We start from the raw sequence: 27,904 nt of genomic DNA, 5'->3' as shown, positions 1-27,904 counted from the left end.
TGAGGTCAGACCATCTATGTCTATATCCCAGCCCCCAGACTTGCTGGCTGTGTGACCTTGGGCAAGTCACTTAGTATCTCTGAGTTTCCCCATCTATAAATGAGAATAATAATAGTACCTATTTCTCAGAGTTGTCACAAGGATTAAATGAGACCAATAACCCATGGAAAGCACTTAGTACAGTATATAATATGTATGCAAAAATAGTTTGCCATTATTAGAGTATTTCGTTTCAAAGTTTTATTCAAGATCGAACTTCCTTTCCATCCATCAATAAGCAAGAATTCACTGAACAGCTGGGAAGGACTGAGCCCCAAGATGGTTACTAAAAGATACAAAAGAATCAAAAAGTGAACTGCCTGCCTATAAAGAGCTTGCTTTCTAGTTAAGAAGCCTAAACTTACAGGACATAATTTTTGGGAAAAAAAAAAAAAAACAGTGCTGTGTAATGGCAACGTTGCAGACTGAAATGATTTTGTTCTTTGGAGCACAACTAAGAGAAGAGAAAGGTACAAAATGTGAACTGGGCAGGCTGAATACAGACAGATGCAGACCCGGAAGGGACCCCAGAAGTCATCTAGTCTTGGCTGTTTGTTTAAAAGATGAAAAATTTCAAGGCTAGCAGGACCCAGTAACTTGGGTGAGCTCCACGGCACGTTGGTAGCAGAGCTGGAAGGGGACTCCCGGTCCTGTAACTCCCAGAGCATGGCTCTTCACATCAAGACTGAAAAAGGAAACAGAGGAGGTGTGGATAAACAAGCCCGGAGAGAAGGCCCATGGGGGAGGTAGGGCTTGCGCTGAGCCTGACGCATGGGAAGAACCATGGCTGGGAAGAGGGGAGGAGAGGCCATTCCTGACTTCCCCTAGTGCCCTTGAGGGCTTATCACCCGTGGATTCCCCTATTCGTATCTTGAACCTATTAAAAGGTTACAGGGATTTCTGTGGTCACCTTTAACCAGGACAGGCTTTCTTTGTAGCTTTCTGACACACGCATCAGTAGCAGTAGCATATGAGATGCGGTCCTGAATGTATTAATGAGAAACATGGCAGGGATGGTACCATGTATGCTTGGCCACATGCCCAGCTCACTGTGGACATGCAAAGATTTAAAATGCCCATTCTGTACCAGTTACTGCTTTTATGATTTCTTCCATGGAAGCCTCCATTGGCTGTATCCCTTCTCACATACATATCTTTTTTTAAATAACAGTTTATTGAGGTGTGATTGACGAGTACACTGTACATATTAAAAATGTACAATTTGATCAGTTTGTTATATGCATATACCTGTGAAACCATTACCACAATCAAGATGATAAATATATCCATCACCTCCAAAAGTTTCCCTGTATTTCTTTGTAATCAATCTCTCCCTCCCGCCCCTTCCTGTCTCTACCCGACTCCCTGGGCCCCAGGTAACCACTGACCTGCTTTCTTGTCACTATAGATTAGTTTTAATTTTCTAGAACTTTACAGAAACAGGACCATAGACTATGTACTCTTTTCTTGTCTAACTTCTTCCACCCAGCAAAATTATTTTCAGGTACATCCCCATTGTTTTGTGTATCACTAGTTCATTCCCCTTTATTGCTGGGCAAGCTTCCGTTGACATACCTGTCTCTTATCCAGAAGCATTCAATTCCTCGTTCGTGGCAGGTATCCAGGAGGTGAAGGAAGAACTAGTCCTGTCCATATTTGTCTCCCCCGTCCTGTTTTGTTGCAAGTGGGAGAAGTGAGGAGATGGGGAATGGTGTGGAAATCCAAAGGAACTACAGAAAAGAATAACAAAAGGATTAAAGGAACAGAGAGTGGGACTTAGAGGTGAAGGTTAAAGGAGTCGTGAAGCTTGGAAAGGAGAAAGCTGAGGGATCATTTGGGACGATGAATTTTTTCAAGTATACAAAAGGTTATTTTTAAAACAGACAGCCAAATAAGAACTGGACAGGCTCAGTTCAGTTTCATCCTGCAGCGAAAGAGCTGGATGAAGTATAAGGGAATGTCCCTGATGGGAAGGTCGAGCAGATCCCCCTGAAGTGGCTTCAGAGGACCAGGCCTGCAGAAGGGGGTGGGGAGATGCAGATTAGCCCTTGGCAGGGTCAGGATCAATTACGGCTTCAAGGTCCATGGCAGATCTTTGATTTTTAAACAGGTTGAGATTTCTTGAGAATTGGAAGCCTTGCAATGCATTCTGAAGGAGTGAACTTTATATAACATTTTTCTTCCTGAAACATCTCCTTGCCAGGCCCAAATCCTACAGCTTGAGCCCTCCCTCGTGAGCCAGCCCTAACGTCCCCTTCTCTTCCCCCCCTCCAGTGACATGCCGGCCCAGGCCCGGGACCTCATGGAGCGAATGAAGAACAGCCCTGTGAGTACAGGACCCCTGGCCACCCCTGAAAGGCGCTCTGCCCGTAGCTGGGGTGGGTGCAAGCTGCCCTAAAAGAGCCCCCTCTGTATCACTGCAGCTCAGGCTCTTGGCTGGTCCTTAAGAGGGGCCAAAGGAGCCACGAGTAGCAGGCCTTGCCACCAAGACGCCGCCCGTCTCTGCCACCCCCCTCCCCCCAGGGCCAGCTGCAGGAGGTGAGAGGGGCAGAGGGTGGCCGGAGGTGGCAGACCTCGGCCTCTGGCAGCTTTCCACTTTACCCAGGAGCTGGCTTCCAGAGCCCTATTATGTAAACTTTGGCCTCTAAAAATAGGCAGCTCATTCCAACCCTTCCTCCTTCCCGCTAACCCGGCCCCTCTAAACCTCCCCACCAGCACTTTTTTAAACACTCTGTGTTTATGCCTTGGAACTCAGCGTCTGGGAGGACTCCTATTATGGCGTCGCTGAGTGGAAAGCAGGCTCCCCCGGGGGCCGCCCCGTCCCCCTCCCAACTCTCAGTCCACGAGGGGCTCCTCCTCCACCCCCCTCCCTGGACCCAGGCCTCAAGAGAGGCCAGCTCTGGGCTTTTGCTTCTAGATGTGTCTTGTGCCCTCGGCTCCTTTGAAGGCCTTTCGATCCCCTTTTAGGGGTGGGTTAATACACACCACCTCCTCCCGGACTGCAACTTTCTTAAGAGGATCTCAAAGGGAAAAAGGTCCTCTGTACTGAGTGAGCACACACGTGCGCGCGTACACACACACACACACACACTTCTCTCTGGCAGAGTCCTTGCCCCAGCACCAAGGTGAGGGCAGGAGAGCCTGCACTCGGCATCTTCTCTCCACTGTGATACAAAGAGAGGAAAAGGCACTTGGGGGGCCGTCTGGCACATGCACGTGTCCCCCACCAAGGCCTAAACGGGATCTTCTGTCCCCTCAGGAAATCAACCTACAGAAAGACTGGAAGCTCATCACCCTGTTCATTGGGAGCAACGATTTGTGCCATTACTGCGAGAATCCGGTAGGCCCCTGCGCAGCCCCCTGGGGGCCCTGAGAGGGGAGCTGCTGGCCAAGGTCACCATCCAGGCCCAGGGCCGGGACCTCCCTCACGGGAGGCACACGGGCCGGCTCTCCTAGGCACCTGAGTCTGCCCAGGAAGCCCCAGCTCACACATGCCAGGAGAGGCCTGTCTTTCCCACTGCTGAGTGGCTGCTGCATTGGTCCCCTGATTCCAGAAGTGTCTGGATGTCCCCACTCTTCAGGCACTGCCAAGGCGGCCTCTCTTAGGCACACAAATACTGTTCTCTGGTATCCAGCGGATAACTAGGGAGCCCCACCCTCACCTGCTTAGAGTCCCTGCCCACTTTTTTGGGCGTCTCTTGGTGGTGGGGAGGTTGCAGGGGGAGGATGAAACAATGCCATAAATAGGGTTGATTCAGTTGAACTATTCCTGATCGATGGCTTACTGCTCCTTCAAGGACAACACGCGTTAACAAACTCTGCCGGCCCGGGAACCCAGCCCACTCCTAATGTCGTTTCTAAGGGGAAATATGTCCAGACTTACAAACTGTGGGAAGTAATAACTTTTGGAATACATCTTATTCTAAGTTGAGGATGTGCTATATTTTATTTGGCCAGAAGAAAAAAAAAAAGCAGCTTCCATAATTCAGAGGTTGTGGTAGAATATTTGACAGTCACAGGCAGCGAGGAGAAGGCATTTTATCATTCCTTTGGCTCACAGGCAGTGACCAAATTCTGGATGAGAACCGGCCTCCCCCAACCCAGGGGCTTTCTCCCTCCCTGCCCAGACTCCAGAGGCAGAAGCGACCTAGTCCCATGGGGTTTTAAATGCTATTGTGTCCTGCACTCGTTGGGGGTCCAGGGAGCCAGAAGTGACCCCAGAATACCTGTCCTCGTGCAAACAGTCAGGTTTATGATACTGAGAGCAGCTTTTTGTGGAAAAACCTGGGGCCTCCATCAGGATTAACTCCAGCTATGTTTTAGGAAGGGGCTAAATCAGCTTCCAGTTGGGAGATGAGCCAGAGGATGAGACCCTTGACCTGAGTTACAGGGATGGGAGTGAGGGGGAGGCAGTGCAGAGGGTCCCAGGCAGTGGGGCCAGCACGAACCAAAGCCCAGAGGAAAGAGACAGCATGGCCACCAGGGGCCCTGTCCTGGTTGGAAAAGGAGAGGCAGGGGAACGGATGGGACTGGAGCGGCAGTGGGGTCCAGCACTGACAGGCTCTGGGTTAGAGGAGCCGGGAGCAGAGTGGGGTGGGCATTGTTCATGGTACCTAGTATGGGTCAAGGGATGACTTCTTACAAGAGAGACTGTGTCCACCAGCAGTAAGGGCTGGGCTTCCCAGCCCATGCAGTGCCCTCCTGTGCTGGCCTCAGGTCACTCTCCTCCTCCTGCCAGGAGCTGAGGAGAGCCCCTTGCTTCTTCACAGGAGGCCCACTCAGCCAGCGAGTATGTTCGGCACATCCAGCAGGCCCTGGGCATCTTCTATGAGGAGGTAAGACAGCACAGGGGCAGCACGATCCTGGCGACAACCAGGCTGCTCCCCAGGGGCTGTGACCCGTGTGCATCTAGATGTGTTCAGTGAGATGCACGCCAAACAGAGCCCCCACCCCCACCCCCGTGAGCAGGTCCCTGGATGGGATGGGCAGGGTGGGGGGTGGGGGGAGGCAGCTGCGTAGCTCCTCTGCGGGGAAGATTCTAGCTGGATCCGACTGCATCTGTTTGGTGGCAAAGAAAGAGCTGGCTTCTGGAGCCAGTCGGCCTGATTTGTAGCCAGGTACCGTGGCTTGGGCAGGTGCCTTGTGTCTTGGTTTCCCAGTCTATAAAGCGGGGCCAATAAAGGAGATTCCACAGGATAATATGAGGCACGTTCCCTCTCTGGACCTCAGTTTATTGGTAAAGTTGGGGAGAAGGAAGTAGATTGTAGATGATCCCCCAAGCTCTTTCCAGCAGTAACCAGTGCCCCCCACCCCTCAACAAGTGCCTGGGGACTACTGAAGCCCATCCCTCTGCCCACAGCTTCCAAGGGCTTTCATCAACGTGGTAGAGGTCATGGAGCTGGCTGGCCTGCACCAGGGCCAAGGTGGGAAATGTGTCATGCCACTGGCAGCCCAGTAAGTAGACGTACGTGGGCCCAGGGGGAGGGCACCTGGGGAGAGCAGGGCTTAGATGTCAGTGGGTGAGACTGATACAGGCGGAGCCAGACCTTCTCGTCTGGGGAGCAGACATCAGCAATTAGCCAGGGGCTTGGAAAACTATTCAGAAATGCTGCTACCTTCTTGAATGCCTACTGTACGCAAGTCGCTTTATTTCCCTGGACCCCAGTTTGCTTTTCTGGAAAGTGAGGCAGACAGACACTTAGATGACCCGTGAGGGCCCCTGACATTGTCTGTGATGCCAAACCCCAACTTCAGCAAGTTGTTTGTTCCTGTTTGAGAGGCAACGCAAGGCAGTGCGCTTTCAAAACAGCTCTATCAGGCCTCAAATCCTGGCTCTGCCCTCTGCCATCTTAGGAGCTGTGGGACCCTGTACAAACCACACGGCCTCTTACTCCTCACTTGGGAGGTAGAGGTGAGGTCTAGCGGAAGAGCAAATGAAGTACCTGGTCGCTGTGGGGCAGGTGCTCAGGAAATAGTACCTTTTTTTAACGTGCTTGATAGGACTGTCCCTGAAAGCCAGGCTTGGAGCTAAGGTACAATGTGCAAGAATTTCTGCTGGGGCTGGAATTTATTAAAGCTCAGCTGTGACCCTGCAGGAAGTTGCCATCTTCTGAGGCCAGAGGTTTGCCCAGAGTTCCTGTGACCATAGTTAGGGGGGAGCAGATTCTACAGGGAGCTGAGGAGTCCTGTCCTATCTGGGGTCAAATGGATTCGCTGGGAAGGTGACCAGCTGGTTCCTATTCTCGGAGTGGCCACTGCTGCCCAAGAGACCCCTCACTCCGGAGCCCTGTGGGAGAGTCCCAAGCAGCCCAAGGTAGAGAAGGGAGGCCTCAGGAGCATGGGGAAGGAGCAGTCAGGCGGCCAGGGGAACAGGCAGCCTGTCCACAGGAGACCCGGGCATTGGTGCCAGCCCTTCCACCTTCTCTCCCAACAAGCACCTTCTAGACCTCCTGCCCCTGAGCTATGGTTCTGTGATCCGGGCCCAAGAGAAAGCAAGGCTGTGTTCTGGGGACACTTCCGTGGCGGGGGGGGGGGGGGGGGGGGGGCGGGCACAGAGCCTCAGGACTCTCCTTGTCTCACAGGAACAACTGCACCTGCCTCCGAGGCTCCCAGGAGAACTCCCTGGAGCTGCTGCAAGAACTGAAGACAGTGAACTGGGACTTCCAGGTGACCCTGTCCCCTTCTCCCTCCCACCCCCCCATCTTTACTCCTGGAGTGAGGGCTCTACCGAGATCACAGCCCCTGAAATATGTGTCCAGGTGCATCAGACACCAAGGCAGGGGCGGGGAGTGAGAAGCTCAGAAGGGAAGCCCACGTCTCAGCTCCCAGAGGGGAGAGGGGCTGTGCTCACTGCCCTCGGGCTCCTCCCTCCTTTAGCTTCTCACGTCTGTCTGTGCCTTCCCTTGACCTGCCGTGCCCTGGGCCTTGCTGCAGTGTATCCATCTCATGCCCAGGGCTTGTCTTCTTACCTCTTCTGAGAAGCTTCCCCCCACGGAGCACCCCCGGCCATTTCAGTCAGCCCTACGTGGTTTTGATTTTTCCATCTCCCAGATGAATAAGTTTATCCCTTTTATAGTCCACCTTTTGGCACTTAAGAAATGCAAAGACCATGGATACTCATCCCCCAACGTCACAGGCCTTTTGAGGAGCTGGTGTTGAAATTCCCATTTGAACTGAGGCCCCGTGTTCTAATTCACCTCTTCATGAAGCGAGGGCAGAGGAGGCCTTGGGCCCAAGCAGACGTCAGGGCAGAGCGGGGTGGCGCCCCCACCTGGTGCTCAGGCACTAGAGCGGCTCCTTTGAGTCCCTTGCCCCTGACGTGACCCACCCAAGCCCACAGGAACAGGCCGTCTGCCCCGCCTTGCGGGCGGTTGAGCAGCCTCTCTCCCCATCCCCAGAGTGGCCTCTCCAGGCTCTCCTACCAGTACCTGCAGCGTGAGGACTTCGCCGTGGTTGTGCAGCCTTTCTTCCAAAACACTCTTGTCCCCCTGAACGACGTAAGTTGCGGGTGTGTCTCGGAGGTGCGTGTGCAGAGGCCGTATCTTAGGCAATGTATTTCCTTTTCTACATGGGCTTTTTTGGACCATCTCTCTCCAAGCGCGCTCCCAAAGGGTTGCTGTTTCTGCTTTTCCTCCTTTCCCCTGCACCCACCTTTTCTGAGTGTAGGCCCTGCTATTTGCTGGGTTGGGGGATAAAATGGAAAGCTTCCTAAAAGTATTATTATTCTTTTTTCAACCATTAGAGCAGGGATGCTGAAGGAAAAGGGATGTGGACTGTAGGTGGCTATAATTTTTAAAAAATAAAAATTCCAAAACCAGGGAATTTCTCCATCAACATCTGAGCCAACTGGCAGCAGAGTTGAAAGGATGAAAGTTGAAATGCCCAGGATGCCGCGGGATGGGGGGGTAGCAGTGCCCTCGTCCCAGGAAGATAATCCCATTGCCTTTGGTCACAGAGAGGAGGCGCTGACCTCACCTTCTTCTCCGAGGACTGTTTCCACTTCTCAGAACGCGGGCATGCTGAGATGGCCATCGCTCTCTGGAATAACATGGTCAGTGCCTGAGGGTCGAGTGGGTTTGGGTCAAGGGGAAACCCGAGGAAGCTGACTCTTTCCCACAACGAAAAACCTACTGGCTGATGTGGCTCCCTTCTCCCCAGAGCTCCAAATGGCAGCTCACGTATTTGTCCAGACAGATTCTATTCTTTCGGTAATGCCCCAGTGCTGTCGGGGGATTGTCATCAGATAGACTGGATGAAAATATCAGCACGAACCCCTTACTGTGTGACCTTGGGCCAATGATCTCTCTGGCCATTGGTATCGATATCTACAAAAACAACAAAGATGACACAGGTCTTAGAAGACCGAGATAATGTGTGTACCGCACCCAGCACAATAATCCACAGGGTCCCAACTATTATTTCTTTAAACATCAAAAAGAAAAGAGCCACTCAGCCTGTTTTCCCAGGCTGCCACCTATTCTAGCCCTAATGGGGAAAAAGGGGACCTTACGAAATGAACATACAGCCCAGAGGCCACAGGGACCACCCGGCCTTGTGGCTTGCTCTGCCCTTTACAACTGGCCACGCATGACTGGACAGTCAGCTATGTTTGCACAGAGCTCGACCAGTAACCCTGAGCGCTGTATCCTCTTGCACGGAGCAAGTGAAATGCCTTTCCAACCCACTGGCTTCTTTTGATCTAGGCTCTGCGGGTGACCCAATCCCCACGCCAACCTGCCTGCTCCCTCATTCCTCCCATGGTGACTAAACAATCCACACGCCTGCTCCTTTCATTGCAGTTTCAGGCCTGCTGCGGCTCTGCCAGGCACCACTGTGCAAATATTCCCACACCTGTCAGCTCCGCCCACGTGGCCAGTATCTTACTCGGCTGACTCATAATATTGTCTTTCTCCTTAGCTACACCACCTCCTCGTCTCCTCAGAACAGCATGTAAGGAGGTTTTCTCCTTGGCCTACTTAATTGCTCACTTAGCCTTCCTCTGCTTTTGTTTTCCTGGTGTTTTCCTCCTGTTGACACAACATTCTGCCCCCTCCTGGAACTTTCATCATCTCCCGTCAGTCCAGGACTCAGAATTGCAATCAGAATACCTTTGAGTTCCCTCCCAACCCTACCTCCACGGTAGTCTTTTAAATCAAAGTTAAAACAATTCCTGAGAGCAGTTGTGTTTCTTTTGAAGACTCTTTTGCTTTGAAGTCCAGGTGTCTTTCCGGGGCTGAGTCACTCAATTTCATTCCTTTTAAAATCCCCTCCCCACAAAGACTGGATCTCTCTGCCTGGTCCATTTCTCCCCCCTGTGACCTCGGGGGAATCCACAGACTCCAAGGAGGGGCAGGAATGCTGAGCCCTAGCCTTTCCCTCCCAGCATCCCCATCAGGGCATAGTCTTCCTACCTCAGGGCATTCTGAGCCTGCTCAGTGCCAGGATCCAGGACCCCTCCACAAGTCTCCTGGGGGTCGATGGCCGTATTGATGACTTTGAACATTAGTCAAGGGCCCATTTGTCGCATTCTGCATGATTTAATGTAGTTCTGGCCTTTCTCTTCCAAAACAGCTCGGTAGGTCTTCCCATTCACACAGGTGAGAGGCTTCTATTTCATAAAAGCGAGTAGAAGGGATTTAGATCTGAAAACAAAAGATGAACACTGTCATGGAGCCATATTATTAATACTACAAGACTGTCCACGGCCCCCCAACCACTCTGTCCCAGCCATAACCCAAATTTAAAAAACAAAGCAACGCAAAGCAAAACAAACCTAAAATCATCTATGAGTATGTTATCCTGTGCTATGTGATTTGTGGAAATAATTACAGGGTCCAGTGTTTTCCTCCAAAACCATCTCAGATATAAAGCTATAGCATCATGCCAACTTTTCAGGTCGTCTTCTTCCTGGAATTTCACCCCTAAAGTGACATAAAATAAATGACGAACCGATAGACCTGGAAAGGCTCTTAGAGATCATCTAGCCAGAATGCTCTGTAACTAAAATACAGAGACATGGAGCAATTTGCCCAAGATCACACAGCCAGCTAGTTGCAGAACAAGGATTAGAACACGGGTCTAATTGCCAAGCGTCCTGGCCACAGCACCACCCTGCCTCCCTGCTCCCAGCCTGATAAGCACATGCGTAACCAGTGAATTCATGTCTCATAATTAGAGTCCTATGACATAGTGTCTGCAGGCTTTGGCTCACACCCTGAGTACCCCACTGTGGCAACAAACACACTTGAAACTGTTGCATCTCCTGCCCCTCCTCTCTGAACAGTTTATGCATCCTTCTCCAGAGACTTCCGCAAAGCCAGAAATACCAACGGCACTAGGGAATTTTTTCTCTTCCTTTTTTTCTTTTCTTTTCTTCAAATATTTATTTACCTATCTATCCATCCATCTGTCTGGCTGTGCCGGGCCTTAGTTGCGGCACGCAGGATCTTTAGTTGCGGCATGGGGGATCTAGTTCCCTGACCAGGGATTGAACCCGGGCCCCCTGCATTGGGAGCTCAGAGTCTTAGCCACTGGACCACCAGGGAAGTCCAGTCTTCCTTTTGTCTTCTTATGAACAGTTTTTTCTCCTCTTTTCTGATGCCTGTTCCTCTACTGCTGCCCGCTCCCTCTTCTGTGGAAATCTTACTCTCAGCTAACATTAGCATCTCCCTGGGCGCTGAGTAACAACGCTAGCCTCCTAACTGGTTTCCCTGTCTCCAGGCTTACAGCCATTAGAATAACTCTGGCTGTGTATTACAGTTATCTGGGGACTCTTAAAAACAATTAATACCTACAACCACTTTGGGAAACCTTGGTATATCTACTAAAGCTGAACACATGTATTCCCTATGGCCCCAAAATTCTACTCCTACGTATATCTCCCCAACAGAAAGGTATACACAAGGTTCACCAAAAGATGGATACAACAAGAATTTTCATAGCAGCACTATTCATAGCCCCCAAACAGGAAACTCCCCAAATGTCTACCAAAAGCAGAAGGGATAAACAAACAGCACATTCATAAAATAGAACACCTCACAGCAATGAGAATAAAATTTCAACAACAGGCAACTATATATATAAATTTCAAAAACAAGCAAATAAATCCATGGTCTTATTGGGGAGTGGATGGTACTGGAAGAGGGTAGGAGGGAGCCTCTGAGTATTGATTATATTCTGTTCCTTATCTGGACGCTATGTGGGCATGCTCATTTTGTCATAATTTATCAGCAGCTCACTTATGATTTGTACTTGTTTCTAGATGTGTGTGAGCTTCGATTAAAAAATCATTTAAAAGAAAAACCAGAAAAAATAACCCAAAAACAAAACAAAAACCCAGTGCCTGGGCCTCATCCCCAGAAATTCTGACTGTCTGGGGTAGCACCTGGGTTCAATACGTTTTAGACACTCCCCAGGTGATATTACTGCATAGGGCTTGCAAAGCACTTCCTTAGATCTCCTCACCCCAGGGCAACCGCATAGTCTGCATAAATGAAATCTGACCAAGTCATGCCCCTGCTCTCAAACTTCCAAGGCTGGCCCCTCCTTGAGGAAGAAAGGCCAGGCCCCTTAGCGCAGCACACCACGCCTTCCGGACTTGGCCCCGATTAACCTCTCGGCAGCCGCTCCCATCTCCCTGATTTGCATTTAGCAATCCAGCAAGGAGTGAAGTTTCCTGCACCACCCATGCTGTCTCCTGCCTCCGTGTGTTTGCCCTTGCTCCTCCCCTTATCTCGGGCTGCCCTTTCAGCCTCCTTCCCCGGCTAACTCTGACCCACCTCAACAGTCAACTCAGGTGCCAGCTTCTACAAGAAGCCTTCTCCGAGTCCCCAGAGCTGGCCCCATGGCACCCTACCTTGTCTCAGTCCTGTCATTTGCCACATCGTTGGTATCCACAGTGTCTGTCTTAGGAAAGGTAAGTTCCAGGAAAAACAATTGCCTTTCTTGTGGCCAGCCTCAGGCCTTTATGAGTCCAGTTCTTCCATCCATCCCCTCAACCACTATTTCCTGAGCTCCACTATGTGGTGGGGACTGCCCCAGGTGCTGGGGAAAAGAGCGTCCCTGCTCTTGGGGAGCTGCCAGTCTAATGGGAAAAAGAGATAAAAAGTAAATAAATCAGGCTTCCCCGGTGGCGCAGTGGTTGGGAGTCCGCCTGCTGATGCAGGGGACGCGGGTTTGTGCCCCGGTCCGGGAAGATCCCATATGCCGTGAGCCTGTGCTCCGCAACGGGAGAGGCCACAACAGTGAGAGGCCCGCGTACCGCAAAAAAAAAAAAAAAAAAAAGTGAATAAATCAATGAGGTAATTTCTGACCACATTCATGGCTTAAAAAAATAAAATAAAGCAGGGTCATGTGACAGAGAGTAACAGTGGAGAGAGGGAGGGCTCACCAGAAAGTGACGTGTGAACTGAGAACCCAGCGTAAAGGCCAGTGTGCCTGGAGGGAGGGGAGCAAGGTCAGAGGTGGGCGAGAGCAGGGGCCGGGTCCTTGGATGGCTTTCGGAGGGAGAGCCACGTGATCTGGTTTGCCCTCCGGCTGCTGCATAGAGACAGACTAGAAGGAAGCAAGAGAGGAGTTGGAAAGACCATTAGGAAGCTGCTGGAAGTCCAAGTGAGAGGTGAAGGTGGCCGGGACCAGGGGATGGCAGTGGGGGTGGAGGGAAGTGGTCAGATTTGGGATGTGTTTTGGACTGGCTGGTGGATGAGGCAGAAGAGGAACAGGGGTGATTCTTCAGGCTGAGGTCAAGGAAACTGGGTGGACAGTTGACGTGTATAGAGAGAAATAGAGTTGGGAGGGGAAAATCAAAAGTTCTTATTTTGGACATGGTCAGTGTAAGCTGCCTTCCAGAAATCCACCCAGAGGCATCAGGTACGGTGTTAAATGTATGATTCTGGAGTTCAGAGAGAGTCAGAAATGGAGATTTAGGGGAAAAAATGTGCGGGTTATTAGCATAGAAGTGGTATTCGAGACCATGGGGTTTTCTGAGATCTCCTAGAGAAAGAATAGGTGGAAAAGAGCAAAGGACCAACCACCAAGCCTGGGGCTTTCTTCCAACTTTTGACCCAACGACTGATGAGACGGAGAGAAGGGGGAGGTGGGAGGGAAACGAGAAGTGTTGTGAAAGGGAGGCATCAACTTTGACAAATTCTGCTGAAAAGTCAAGCAAGATGAATCCAAAATAAGTGACCACTGAATCTGGCAAGGTCCTTGGTGACCTTGACCAGAGCTGAGTCAAGTGGTAGAGACTGAAGACCTACTGAATGGGTGTTAGAGAGAACGGGAGGTTGGGAAGTGCAACCAGGGGCTACAAACAACTCTTCTAGAGTTATGAGGAGTAATGGTGAAGGCAGCTGGAGGGGAGGGGGGATGGGGCGTCAAGGCTGGGAAATAGAGTAGGCTGTGCACCGATGCCGAGGGACCAGTAGAAAGGGAGAAACTGATACAGTCATCAAATCCATATGAACATTACCTTCCTCGACGCCAGTTAGTTCCTGGGTTCCTGGAGTATCACTGGGGCTCAGCCAACCGATCTGTAGCATTTGTTCTGTCACTAGGTGGTTCTGCTACGCAGGAAAAATGCTAGGGGCAGTTCAGGAGCCCGCCTAGCACCACACAGCTCTTTATCCGCAGAACCAGGACCCCAGTGGATGTGCCCACCATGCTCTGTCCAGTCACCGTGGTGACTCTCCCAAGACCAGAGCAGCCCTTCCTCCTCTAATTGTTACTAACAGACAGGTGGAAACGGCTTTAAGACAACAGAAAGCAAGGTCACGGGCCAGGTGTGGTCATTAGCCGGCATAGTGGACTTTCCCTTCCCTCCTGGACAGTACCTGGGGGTCAGGAGCTGATGAGGTCAGGAACAGGCAGGGAAGCAGATCATATGATGGGTGGACGCTAGACATTCAGGACAGAGTCTGGATAAGTGAGTGCCAGGGATCCATTCTCCTTGGTGCTGGCCACATGCTGCCAGGGGGCAGGCTACTGGCTTAAGATGCTGGGGAGGGAGTCACAGCCGCTTCTAGCTCATTCTCAGAGGGTCCCAGGATCAAAAGCATGAAGCAGAACCTCCCTGAACCACAGCTGCTCCCCGGGAGGTTTCAAGTAAACCTTTTCATCTATGCGGAAAACACACGAAAGTAGCTCAAGTGAGAAAATGCCAATTTCTTAAGGTTGACAAGCCAAGCATAATAACGACGTCCTGGTAACCAGTATGTTTTCAAAATTTTCCTGAAATTGACTATCCCCAGACACTTCAAGGAGTTGGTAAATATGATTATCACCATTTTATAAAGTTGAAAATACAGTGTCCGCAGTCACAACCACCCACCAGGAAAGCAGGAGGTGGAGGTCCTGGGCTCTGCCCTTCCACTCTCGCTGCAGCCTCTGGACCGGTCAGTCTCTCCTGGGCCTCAGTGTCCTCCTCGGTAAATCCAGGACACAGACTCAGGGTTGCCCCCTCCTCTGATGGACTCTGACCTGTCAGTCTGTGAGTCAGAAGTCAGGTCCAGCTCCGGCCCCAGGGCCGCTAGTGTCTGCCACAGGTCTTGCCCCTTTGGCTGGTTTCAGCCTTGCAAAGGGAGAGAATCTGGTGTGAGATTCTCCTCCCTCGGACAGGGAGGTCTCTCCCAGCTTTGGAGGGAACCAAGGTTTCCTTTTCTCTTTTCAGCTGGAACCCGTGGGTCAAAAGACAACCTCCAACAACTTCACCTATAGCCGAACCAAACTCAAGTGCCCCTCCCCTGTGAGTAAGGTCCTGCCTGTCTAGAGTGGAACAGGTGCCTGGGTTGGGGGAGGGGGGAGGTCCTGGCCATCTGGAGGCACAAAAGTCCCCCGGGAGGCTTCACCATCATGCACGTTCATTCACGACCACCATTCTCAAATCTCACCTCTCCTGGCTGCCCCGACACTTCTCAGGTCCTCAGGGAGCCGCAGCCAGAAGTGAGGGGAGGGACAAAGGGATGGGTTCACCGAATCAGGAAGAGGCCCGGGGAGGCAGATGAGCGAGCACTGGCCAGAACCTCGTTACCCCCGTGACCCTGGAGGGTCTGTGGCATCCTCTGTCTTAAACATGCGTCGAGGAGCCCTCCCACGTCAGGCATGCTCCTGGGAGTTGGGGGTTGGGAGGAAAAGAGAAATAAGAGGCCGTGTCTGTTCTGGGTGCCCACATCGTCTTCCTGGCCTTCCAGCACCACCAGTGTCCAGGCCCGCACCGCCCTCGCCCGGACCAGGGACGAAGCCCCAACCTTGTCTCCCCAGCTCTCCTTTCTCCCTTCTCTGTCCGTCCTGTAATCGTGCCAGACCCAGAGTGGCCCACCTGGAAGGAATTCCAGTCTTGTCAAGGCTGTCAAAACCCTTCCCCGGTCCCCGCGCCCACGGAGGAGAGTCCGGATAAGAGGCCCACCTTCCTCTCGCACCTTAGGCACATACTCCGCTCCTGGAAAACGGAGCGGCTTCCCAGAGAAGCCCCACGACAGCCCCCGTCTGTGCATCTGCTTCTGCCATCTGCTCCCTCTGGAGGCTCATCCCCCATCTCCGCCTGTGGGAAATTTTCACATCCTGCAAGGCCCAGATGTTTCCCTCTCTGGGCTACTGTCCACCTTATCTCACCCTACCACTCCCACCCCAGACACACATCAGCATTGGTCTCTCTTTTCTGTGCGCGCCTCTCACAAGCACTGACCCAGGCTCCTCTGTGATGTGATTTGTTTCTGAACATGTCTTATCTCCCACTGGACCGCAAGCGACTGATGTCACACCTGAACCCTCAGGCCCTCTCCCAGTTCCTAGCACAGGGCTCCACACAGCCACCATGCCACCAGCATTCACCGGGGGGGAAGGAAAGGATCCAGGGAGGCAGGCCCTTCACATTTGGGTTCTTAACCTACTACAGAACCAGCTGTCCTTCCACACCGACCTTCCCTGCTCGCGGGCACTCCTGGGATGGGAGGATGGGAATAGCTGTCCGGGGCGGCCTAGAGGAAACAGAGGTGGGCACTCAGCAAGCTCCTCAGGACTCTCTTCCACGGGTCACCTATCAGTTCCCGATCTTTCAAAACTGAGTTGACAGGAAAGGAGGTTATAGCTGGGTGTTGACCACTTTGGATACCCCTCCTTATTCAGGGGGTTGGGGCACAGTGTGGATGAAGGAGCTTTACAAACAGGGATGAGCTGTGGAAACAAGGTTATTGCACCGTCTCTGGGATGGGGACTACACAAGCCTCAGGTGGGTGGTTTTCAGGCCCTGAGCCCTGACCCTCTCCTCCTCCACAGGGGCGCCCCTACATCTGCACCCTGAGGAACAGTCGGCTGCTCCAAGACCAGGCTAAAGCAGACCCCCCAGTGCTCTCCTGGGCCGTGCCAGTGGCAGCAGGAGGCGGCCTTGCGGTTGGTGTCGGCACAGTGATGGCCTGGAGAGCCCTAAGGGGTCGCCAGAGGGAAAATCCTCCCATAAGTCTGAACACTGTGAGCTTGTAGGCCCGCCAGCCCTGTGCGGGCTCTCATGCTGAATTCCCCAGCCGCGTTCCTCACCAGCCCTCTCCCTTGGCCACCCCTGGCCACTACGGAGGTCACTCGCTTCAACACCTGGTAATGTAGGAAGCCAAAGGGACAGTCACAACTTCTTGGGGCCTGAGACCTGTGATCCTGGAATCGGCACATCTAAATAAAGGCCAAAGCCGTTCTATTCTTGGGTTCGCCTGCTTGAAGCTCTCGCCTTCCAACCTGTCGTGTGGCGCAGATGTGGGAGCTGGGACCTTGTCTCAGACGGGGATGGCCAACCTGAGCCCCGACTGGCACCCAACAGGCATATCCTCAGTCACCAAAACCACTATTTCAAATGTGGGAAAAACCTTGGTCACCAGGGTTTGGCTGGAATTTTGGAGCTTGCCTGCCATCACTCAGTACCATCCAGCATCTTTTCTGTACCCAGGACAAGGCAGAGCATTGTGGTACCTCCAAGGTTGTACACGTCACGGCCTGGCCAAGAGACGAACTCCTTCAAAACTACGAGATGCTCTGTGACAGCGTGTGGTTCAGTCCTGGGGCAGTGGCAGGTAAATGCGTCTGCTTTCAAGAATAGGAGTTCCTTGGGAAAGGGTTCCTGGAAGAGAGCAATTTTGAAATGTCATTTTAAAAAAAGGATTGGGACATGAATGCTTCACATATCCTCAACCTGATTTTCTCAAGGTGCTAAATTTAGAAAAGAATTCCTCTTTCTACATTACCAGGTTTATGAGAGAGCTAGAGAGAGTCTGATAACACAAGCTCCCTCCATTCAGCCCCTAGCAGGGGCAAGGCCCCGAGCTGGATGTCTTACACAGATAAGCTCTTTTATTCAGCACAAAAACCCAGGGCGGGGTTGATGGTCATTTCTGAAGACAGAAATAGTGGTTGTACGACACTGTGAATGTACTAAATGCCATGAGTCGTTCACTTTCAAATGGCTAATTGTATGTCACGGGAATTTCACCTCAATAAAAAGCAAACAAAAATCCATTATCATCAGGAACTAAGTACCTCTCTGACCCCAAAGCCTGAGATGACAAAGAATGTGAGTTAGAATCCCAGATGTACCATTTGAATGTGTGGCTTTCACAGCAAACCCCATCACCAGCCTAGGTCCCAGTTTCTCAGACACCTCATCTATACAATTCGAATGAGAGTACCCATTTTGCCTGTCTCCCAGCACTGCTAAAAAACAAGATGCTGTAGAAAAGTGCTCTGTAACTCTAAAATACTGCACCCACGAAAGTGGGTTGTCTTCTCCTCTATGAAGAGTTGAGCTAGGGTCCAGGCTGCTGGGGATGGGGAGGGGTCCAGAGATGGGTTTAGGAACTGGGGGTAATGTATGGGTGAAGACTGCCCACCTTCCTCTCATGAAGGGTCATCATATTGTTTCTCTTTGACAAAAGTAGAGTCTGCAGAGGACCTACCCAGTCCCAGGTTTCTGCTGGTTTCAATTTCTGCTTCTGTACAAAGGGAACAGCATACCTGCCCCACTTCTTCCTGTGGACGAAAAACAATATCACATACCCTAAAGAACCAGCAATCCCAGCTTGTGTTCCTGGCTTAACACAGTGTGACAACCAAGATAACTCATTAAGTCGAAGAGTTCGACTTTTTTTTTTTTTTTAAATAAGTTTCCCTTCCAGTAGCTCCTACTTCAAAGAACCATGGAATTCATAACCACAAGTCTCCCCTCACTTGGGTTGGGGGTTGCAATTTATACTACCTGAGTAATCCAGGAGCCCCCAGTCTGAAAAGTTAATGAAAGGTGTGGTTCCCAGACTGGTCACCAAGGAACACTTTGCAGAAATAAAGAGAAATCCTCTTTGGAGGGACACAACCGCAAACCAGGCCCCAAATTCCCACCAAATACACACTAAAAAGACAAAATTTAAAAATACATGAGAGCACTTACTTGAACCTGGTGGTATTATATATACACGAAAACATGTCCTTTTCCTATAGGAAAATGTTCAATCTAGTTAGGAAGCCAATCACAGCCACACCAGGAACAAAACCACCAAATCCTGAGAAAGCTACACTCTGAGATACTCTCCATAGAGGCTTTCGAGTTCAAGAAAGATTAGTGTGGATTAAACTTGGTCAAAAGACTTCACAAAGGACATAGAACTTTAATTGAGCGCTGAAGAATGGAGAGGTGATCTGGTTAGAGGCTGAAAAGAATGGGGTCATGGAGACTGGGAAAACTCCATCTAAGTGGAGAGATGAATGAGCATGGTGTGTATATAGGGACAACAAGAAAGATGTCCAGAAACAATGAGGATGGATGAGCCAGATACAGTCAGATTAGGGACACGCTATGGGAAGGACAAGGAATTAATAGTGATTATATTGTTAAAATGGTTGTAATACCAGGCTGCATTTGATTTGGGACTAAAATGCTATTGGGAAAAGATTGGTACGAAGAAAAATAACATCAATAAGAGTTGCCTATAGAGTGCTTGCACTATGACAGGCAACATGGTACAGAATAATTAAGCTTCCACATCCCTGTTTATCATCCCCTTTTTACAGAAGAGAAAACCAAGACTCAGAAGAGTTAATTGGCCCAGAGTTATACTTTCATTACATAATGGGACATTCATCAAGATGAATACTGGTTTCCAGGGTAGGGGAATAACCCCAAAATACACAACAGATGATTCTAGCAGTAAACTGGGCTGAACTGCAAATAAATGTGATATAAAATAAAAATCTAGAAAAGAGGGATACACATTATCCTCACAAGGCTATGATGGCACCACGAGTTCCTGTGCCTCCAATTGGTCTGAAGAACTCAGCCATCTCTGGTTAGTAAGCTGTGATTTTAAAAATTAACTATAGGGGCTAAGATTTATTTTGCTAGAGTATATGTGGAGTTATATAGCAGCTAGCAAATCTTTTAATTAGGAAAAAAAATGAAGAAACAATCCCAGTGAGAATTAGTAGACACAACAAATGACAGGATTAGACCCACATTTTACATAACAGTATTGAAGACAGACTATATGTAAGCAGATTTTGAAAGATTAAAGACAAAAGGAACTATTCTGTATGATGCTGTAGTGCTGGATACATGACACTATGCATCCTTCAAAACCAAAAAAACTGTACAACACAAAGAATGAACCCTAAAGGAAACCATGGACTTTAATAGTGCATCAATATTGGTTCATCAATTGTGACAATGTACTCCACTAATGCGAGATGTTGATAATAGGAGAAACTGTACAGGGGTAGAGAGCGAGTATTTGGGAACTCTGTATTTTCTGTACAATTTTTCTGTAAACTTAAAACTGCTCTAAAAATAAAGTATATTAGTAAAAACAGGAACTTAAAACATAAGACTAAGGTAATTTTTTAATGAAGGCAGATTTATATAAGAACCAAATGGAAATATATTATTAAAAATAATCTTCAGTAGATTTGTTCAAGTAACAGATTTGACACTCAATGAAACAACATGTCTTGTGTATTTACTATGTATCAGGCACTGTTTTTAACAGTAAGTCTATATTACTCATTAATTCTCACAACAGCCCAATGAGATAGGTACTACTATTATCCCGATCTTACAGACAGAAAAACTAAAGCAGATTCGGGGTCTTTTCAGTCTTTTTGTAAGAATTAAATTAGATAAAAACAATAGTTTAAAAAATAGGTATTCAATAATTCCCATATCCCATATTAAATCCAATAGATTATTTAGGAGGGCTTTGTGAAACAACCATAATAATGAAAATATATTTGGTACCTTACAGTTTACAAAGCACTTTTATATGTTCTCATTTGATCCTCACCACAAACTTGGAAGCAAAGTGCAGTATTATTAAGAAAAAATATCCCAAACTTGGAAAGAAGGCAGGAGAGTGATCACGTGTCCTATTAATGTCACTGTTGAACAAAGCTCATCTAAGAAATATTTAGTTATCTAGAATACACTTGTGTTTGACTTTGCTATTTACTATTTGATTAGAGCTCAGATATTATGAAGTTATGTTGACTAATGGATTTCTGACTGGTAGAAAAGATAAAATCAAGGTTATGATTTTATCACCCTATAGAACATTAACTAGTTTTCTATTAGCAACATCATTTCAGTATTCCTTTGACCAGCTAACAACATAAATCTCCATTCCTCAAATTCTCCTTTGAATCAGACTTGACCATCTTAATAATCCCCTTGTTAATCACTGAGTTAAAGTCTTGACATACATTCATCCTATATTTGTATGAGAATCATATTTTAAACTTTTTAGAAAGAAATGACTTTTTAAAAATACCTAAGGGGGGACTTCCCTGGTGGTCCAGTGGTTAAGAATCTACCTTCCAATGCAGGGGACGTGGGTTCGATCCCTGGTCGGGGAACTAAGATCCCACATGCTGTGGGGCAGCTGAGCCTGTGAGCCACAACTAAGACCCAACGCAGTCAAATAATAAAATTTAAAATACCTAAGGGGAAAACTAATTTTTTTAAATTATACGAAAGTATATAAAACCACAGGATACATTATAAAAACCTAGTAAATCTGAACAAGTGGAAACCGACAACCCAGTAATTCCATCCCTAGGTGATGGCTCTCAAAGAAACATTTGCAAATGTGTCTCTCTTGGGAGATGTGTAGGAGAATATTTATGGCGGTGTTGTTCATAAAAACAATAAAGCCAGAAACAATGAGGTCAATGTCCATCGATAATGGACTGGGAAAACGGCTCATGGTGTATTAATATAACGGAGTAATTATGCATCCGTGAAAATAACTACAGCTGCATTCATCAGCTTGGGTGACTCTTACATATAACGTTGAGCGAAAAGAAGGAAGTATTACAAAGAACACATGTAAGAGGACTCCATTTAAACATGGAGACAGGCGGTAAAAGTAGAAAAGGAAATCAGTGTAGCCATTATCAGAAACACCATAATGCTACTTTTGAGAGGAGGAGGGGTTGGTGATTGAGGAGGGATATACAGAAGGCTTCTCAGATACTGGAATGGCAATTTCTAAACGTGGGTGGTAGTTTCACAAGATCTTGCTTGATAACTATTCTTATAATTGAATATATATATATTTCAGGCTTTTTCTGTATGTGTATTTCATATTTTTTAAGTGAAAAGAATGAAGGAGGAAGATGTTTTATAAAAGAACCAAGCTAAGTTAAGCTGCTTATTCATTCAGTGACCAGTTGGAAGAGTTTCTTCTTTTTTTATTTTTTTGCGGTACGCGGGCCTCTCACTGCTGTGGCCTCTCCCGCCATGGAGCACAGGCTCCGGATGCGCAGGCCCAGCGGCCATGGCTCACGGGCCCAGCCGCTCCGTGGCATGTGGGATCCTCCCGGACTGGGGCACGAATCCGCGTCCCCTGCATCGGCAGGCGGACTCTCAACCACTGCGCCACCAGGGAAGCCCCTGGAGGAGTTTCTTTACCCAAGGGCCACCTACAGAAATTTGGTGAGTGTTCAAAGTCACTAAAGTGAAGTAAACATAAGTCAAAGTTGATCGGGCAAAGAAAAAGAGATCCCACATCCAGCTGGTGAGGAATCAGCCTCCCTGCAGCAGGCCAGTTTGGGCCCAGCTCCTGAGCAGCATGGCGATGTTGGGTGGCAGCCAGGGCTCACCAGGCTTCAGCAATAGGAGGCCACTCAGGTGTGTCCCCCCTGTGTTCCATGCAAAGTCTAGAAGACTTGTCACTATAAGCTTGTCCCACTGTTCTGGCAGCTGGCACTGGGATACACCAGGGGCCAAGGGAACATGTGCCTTCCCGGAGGCCCAGAGTCCACCCCTCCTGGGCCCTGGCTACGCCATGCATTACCAAGAGTGCTGCCATCAGGACACTGTCACACAGTGCTGGGTGAGCAGGAAGTGAGGACGATGGGAGAAGGAGGGGAGGAAACAGAGGCTTCTCCTAAATCACCCAGATGGCGTTTCAGTCAGTTGAACTTCATTCTTTATGATTAAATAAAGTCGCAAGCACAAGCAGGCTCCGGGAGAAGGGGAGCTGGGGATCAGATGGGAGCAAAAAGGGATTCCAGTCCTGAATGATTAAGAGTGACCTTATTTCTTCAACTGTAATAAAGCAGGGATAATGTCTACCTTAAAAGGCTGTCAGCAGATTAAACGAGAAAAAAAAGTATGACAAGGGTCTGGCAGAGGAGGAGCTTGAAAACATGGCAGCTGTAGTTATTCTCCTCTCCTGTGTGCAAACTGGGCCGAAAGCGCGTCCATGAATCCTGCTCTCCCCACCCTCGGCAGTGCGTTGTCCACTCTGGTCCTCCAAACATTTTCAACCTAAGCCTAGAATAAAGTGATTGGCCTTCCAGCAGAAGCTCAGCCTCCCCGCCCCGGTAATCTAAGAAGAGGCCTCTTCCTTGGATAGAACAATTGAGGCAGCAGCCCTGGGTCCCACACTCAGAGGTGAACAGGGTGGCCTCAGGTGCCTCTGACGGTTCCTTTCTGAGCATCAACGAATTCAATTCGGAATTGTCTGAATTGCTGAGATCCCAAAAGGACTATGAAAGAAGTTGACAGTACAGCCTTCCAAGTGTTATCATCTTGGTTCCTCTAACTGGGGGAATATCTCAGGATCCAGGATACAAAGGAGGGCAGGCTCTCACCTTCCAGTCCCCAAATCACCTGGGAGGCAGCCGTTTCCCGTGCTCACTCGGCCAGGGGACTCTGTAATGCTACAAAGTCTGGTTTTAGTTGATTTCTAAACCTGTCTAGGTTTAGAAATAAAAAAGCTAGCCCTGCCTTAGACCATTTAGTGCTCTGCGCTCTCAAAAGCCAGAGTGAGACAGGACCTCCCCGCACCCCTGTCCCCTGTCTGTGGGGAGAGGAAGGAGGAGGCCAAGGGGTGTCAACCCCCTAGAGAGGAAGTGCTGGACCCTGGGGCAGACCCGAGGTTGCCCTACCCACAGGGAGGCCTACAGGGCAGCTTGGTTTTTTCCACTTGCTGGAAAAATAGCTCAGAGCTTATCTCCTGTGCCCTGCAGATCGATGATAACATCATTATATATGGAGGCTCCATGTCAACCTTTCTTTTCCAGTTCTTTCTGTAACTCATTTTACACAGGAGAGCACATGATCGGGATCTCTTTGGGTCTGAAATCCCCTGAGGAGACAAGGAAACAGTTTCCAGAATTGTCCCCAGGGCAGCCCTCCTTCTAGAAGGTGGCACAGGTACCTGTGACACCAGCCTGCTGCTGGCATATCTCACAAGGCTGTTGTGAAAGTTCGGGGAGGGTCCGAGGGCTGAATATGGAACACACCTAGCACAGAGTGAACACTCAGTGAATTTAGCTCCTATTAGTATTATTTATAGACGCACCTCAGGATTCACATTTGATGGTTTTTGTTCCTCTGCCAAATGCTTATTTATGTATTCAGTACCCCCGCCCCCCTCCGCGAGTTGATGTTTATGTTGTTCCTATGATGGAAACATTTTTACCGATTGATGTCTTCATTCAGCCAGCCCGCCAGGCAGCCTACGGAACTGAGGCTCCTTATCACGTGCTCTGTGTGGGCGAGAAGTAAACTTGGATGAGGAAGGCTCGGGTCACCTCCAAGGGATTTACATTCTGCTGTAGAGATTGCCACACTATTTCGATTATGTACCTGCAAAAAATGTCAGCACGTGAACCACAATATAGCGATGTTTATTTACAAACTATAGAGGTATATAACTACACTAATACATCAATCACAAAACTCACAAAAATAGACATTTGTAAAGAACAAGATAAAGGTGAAGTAAAGGTTTTGCTCTTGCTAAAATAGTAATATTTGGGGGGGAGGACAGCGTTTTGATTGAATATGTTTCACTATTTTTAGACTCTTGATTTAGAGCTTTGTGATGTGACTATTCAAAGGCCTTGTTTCAGGTTAATTTTCTTTCTGAACTGGCTTTCAACGATAGTCATGGCTTGGGAATTCCCTGGCGGTCCAGTGGTTAGGACTTAGTGCTTTCAATGCTGGGGCCCGGGTTCAATCCGTGGTCAGGAACTAGGTTCCCACAAGCCACATGGCATGGCCAAAGGAAAAAAAAAAACAAACAAAAAACCATGGCTGAAAAAAGATTCCTCACAAAGATGGATTGTTCCAAACAAAAGATGTACCTGGTTGGTTGTGCTAAGTCATGATTCTCATTCAATTGTACAGGTTTTTGTTGAACGTCACTCATGAAATACGCTTCTTCCTGACGTTAATCTTTATTTTTTAGCAAACTATCTGGAAGCTATCCGATTTGTCACAGATGGGTTCACACCCCACTGATGAAGTCATTTTGAAATTTTAAAAGCAGGTTTAAAAAGTTTACTTCCCAGATATTTTTAATGTACACAGATATGAGAGTTTATGGAGGGAGCTCATCATTGTCAGCAGCGGAATCACATAATAGTAGCAACATTTCCAAACATGTGTTTTCAAAGCCAGCTCCCAACACCACCTATTTTGTTTGTTTTGTTGTTGTCATTTTGTTGAATTTTATTTTTTTAATTTATTTTACTGAATTATAGTTGATTTTAAATGTTGTATTAATTGCTTCTGTACAGCAGTGATTCCGTTATACATATATATACGTTCTTTTTCATATTCTTTTCCATTATGATTTATCACAGGATATTGAATATAGTTCCCTGGGCTATACAGTAAGACCTTGTTGTTTATCCATTATCTATATAATAGTTTGCATCTTCTAATCCCAAATTTCCAGTGCATCCCTCTCCCACTCCCCTACCTTTGTTTTTAAAGAGTATTTTCACACACCACACTCTACAACTTACTTTCAGAAAGCAATTACTTCCTCTCCTTTTCCATGAAGTGAGGTGGGTGTTTCTGTTTGTTTGTTTTTAATATTTGCTAGGTGACATGTTACCAACAACCAGCTGTCATCAGAGAAAAGGTCAGCAAGTTTGAAACAGTTGTCTATTGATTTTAAAAATGCGTAATTCATCTTCAGGCTTGATGGTTTTTACGAGCACATTGCCAAAATATTTTCACGGTGACTCCCCATCTCATTACAAAATGTTACAAAGATTCTATTACACTTAAGATTCTGGCTCCAGTAACAATAACCACATTGATGATATCCTATCTCATTCTGTACGCTTTTGGCTTTGCTGCAATAGCTTGCCAATAAATGATACAGTGAAAGAATTTCATTGACGGTGCTGTGTTTGTACTCTTACCTGGAAATCTTTTTATTCTAGTCAATGGAGTAACTCTATTAGTGAAAATGCTTCCAGGTCTTTTTTTGTTTTTTTTTTGCGGTACGCGGGCCTCTCACTGTTGTGGCCTCTCCCGTTGCGGAGCACAGGCTCCGGACGCGCAGGTTCAGCGGCCATGGCTCGTGGGCCCAGCCGTTCCGCGGCATGTGGGACCTTCCCAGACCGGGGCACGAACCCGTGTCCCCTGCATCGGCAGGCGGACTCTCAACCACTGTGCCACCAGGGAAGCCCCAGGGTTTTTTTTTTTTAAGAAGTAATTTTCTGTTGAGTATATGTCTTCACTGGTACATATTCCTTTTTTTAATGGTACACACAGAAAGAGAAAGAGCAACTGTATGTATATTTCATAACTGAAACAATTCAACAAACACCATAGGCTAAGTTATATTGGGTTTTCTATCCAGATGCCCAAAGCTTCATAATCTAACACTTGGCAATATTTTCTATGCATCTTCCAACAATGGACACAGACAAGCATGTACCTATTCCTTTTGCACTGTGTGGTTTCCCTTGTTTTATTTTAGTCATTATGGCATGTGGCTCTTTGCCTCTGCTAGTAAGAAAACTAAAAAAAAAAAAAGGAAAAAAATTACCTCTAAACATTTATCAGTAAGTTTAGTGAATTTTGTGAGGTGTTGAATTCAAAACCCTATGATTTCAAACATTGCTTTTAAAAAATATAGTGGTTTACTGACATGTTACAAAATGCTTAGTTTTGAAATGTCTTGCGAATCGTGTGGTTTCATTCCATTAGCTTAAATCTGAATGTACAATGATGCACTTAGGCAGGGGTTTGCTAGTACTCGGAAGAGGTGCTTATAAATTCATATTCCATATAGACTTCTTGACTTCTTGATAGCATCAATGTCAACGTTTGGGGGGGGGTTTGCTTGTAAGGTTGTGGGGTTTTTTGTTTTTTTTTTTTTTGGTCTCCTTGTTAGGTCGGCTTAGATCATCGTTGTTTTACTTTCTCAATGTGGCTTTGAATGAGCCCTTACTCTCATGGCTGTCAGCTCTGCCATTTTTCTTGTTGCTTTAATTTGTCTGACAGCTTGTTGTCAGACAGATTTCAACTCCGGATCTATTACTCTCTAACTCTATGACCTGGGAGGACAGTCATCACAGCATGTTGAAAGTAGACAATTCAGCAAAGGACCACTTTAAATCCCTCTGTGCTGGGTTCACACTGCCACACCCGGGAAACCACCCATACATGTTACACTTGCATGAGAATGCCAGGGTCAATCCACAAAGAAAATATTAGGAAGGCCAGCTTCTTCTTTATTTTTAGGTTAAAATGGCAAATAAGTAGAAAATGTAATATTTTCTTCCACATCCTAATGGGTCAACCTATATAATTTTCTTTGGGGACAAGTCCTCACCTGAAATCACAGTTATCACTACAACCCATCATTCTAACACTCTTGCAACCCAACGTGCTTTCCTGAGAGAGAGAGAATGGTCTGAAGATAAAGCTGGTCTCTGGACTCCTGCCTAAGAGGACCTGAGCATGGAGTGATCCCTGAGGGGTGGGGTTGTGTTATCTGTCCTGGGTAGTGGGCGTGAACAATTAAGAACTACTGTGCTAGATGGAGAAACAGACAAGTAAACGCATGTAGTGAATGTTGAGTAAAGTTGCATACAATACAAGGACCCTCACGAAACAGAATGAGGAGAAATTCAGGAAGATTTCAGACTAGAGGTAGTGGAACCTTTGAATAAGTTATAAAAGAAGGGTAGGATTTCAGTGGGAGGAAGGAAAAGCATCTGAGTTATGGGATGAGTGGCAAAATGTTTGGGGAACGTGGAAATACTCATAGCTGATCAGAAGAAACAGGTAGTGAAACTGGTTTCTGTTAAGGACCTAAGATGTGCCCTCCTCACATTAGCACTGTGCAGTGTTTTCTTAAAAGAGAATGGGAGATTTGTTTTCTTCCCTGATGAGAAACAGTGTCTCCTAGCGTTATCCTCCTTAGTACCTGAGCCTGGGAAATTGTGAAGAAACTTGGAAGCCATGCTAAGGAGTTGGACTTTGTCCAGGATGCATCTGACAGTATGTTAGGGGCAGAAGGGAAGGATTTGTTTTAAGTAGAGGCATGGTATGATTAGATACCTTCCACAGCCCTCTTGAAAACATGCT

At 48.0% G+C, this 27,904-nt stretch overlaps 1 protein-coding gene across 1 annotated transcript in view; it reads left to right on the top strand.

Moving 5' to 3' along the window:
- Positions 1–16,512, top strand: part of PLB1 (phospholipase B1) — a 123,974-nt gene extending 107,462 nt beyond the window's left edge. Inside the window, exons 48-56 of the mRNA XM_065890838.1 lie at positions 2,314–2,365; positions 3,299–3,379; positions 4,809–4,874; positions 5,399–5,493; positions 6,621–6,705; positions 7,437–7,535; positions 7,994–8,089; positions 14,705–14,779; positions 16,309–16,512. Coding sequence (XP_065746910.1) covers positions 2,314–2,365; positions 3,299–3,379; positions 4,809–4,874; positions 5,399–5,493; positions 6,621–6,705; positions 7,437–7,535; positions 7,994–8,089; positions 14,705–14,779; positions 16,309–16,512 — 853 coding nt within the window. The remainder of the gene's footprint in view (positions 1–2,313; positions 2,366–3,298; positions 3,380–4,808; positions 4,875–5,398; positions 5,494–6,620; positions 6,706–7,436; positions 7,536–7,993; positions 8,090–14,704; positions 14,780–16,308) is intronic.
- The last annotated feature ends 11,392 nt before the right edge of the window (positions 16,513–27,904 follow it).

The sequence above is a fragment of the Phocoena phocoena genome, chromosome 14, assembly GCF_963924675.1.
Source record: "Phocoena phocoena chromosome 14, mPhoPho1.1, whole genome shotgun sequence".
In the NCBI taxonomy this organism is placed as follows: Eukaryota; Metazoa; Chordata; class Mammalia; order Artiodactyla; family Phocoenidae; genus Phocoena; species Phocoena phocoena.
Note: the sequence above shows the minus strand (reverse complement) of the source record. Positions and strands in the feature narration are given on the sequence as shown.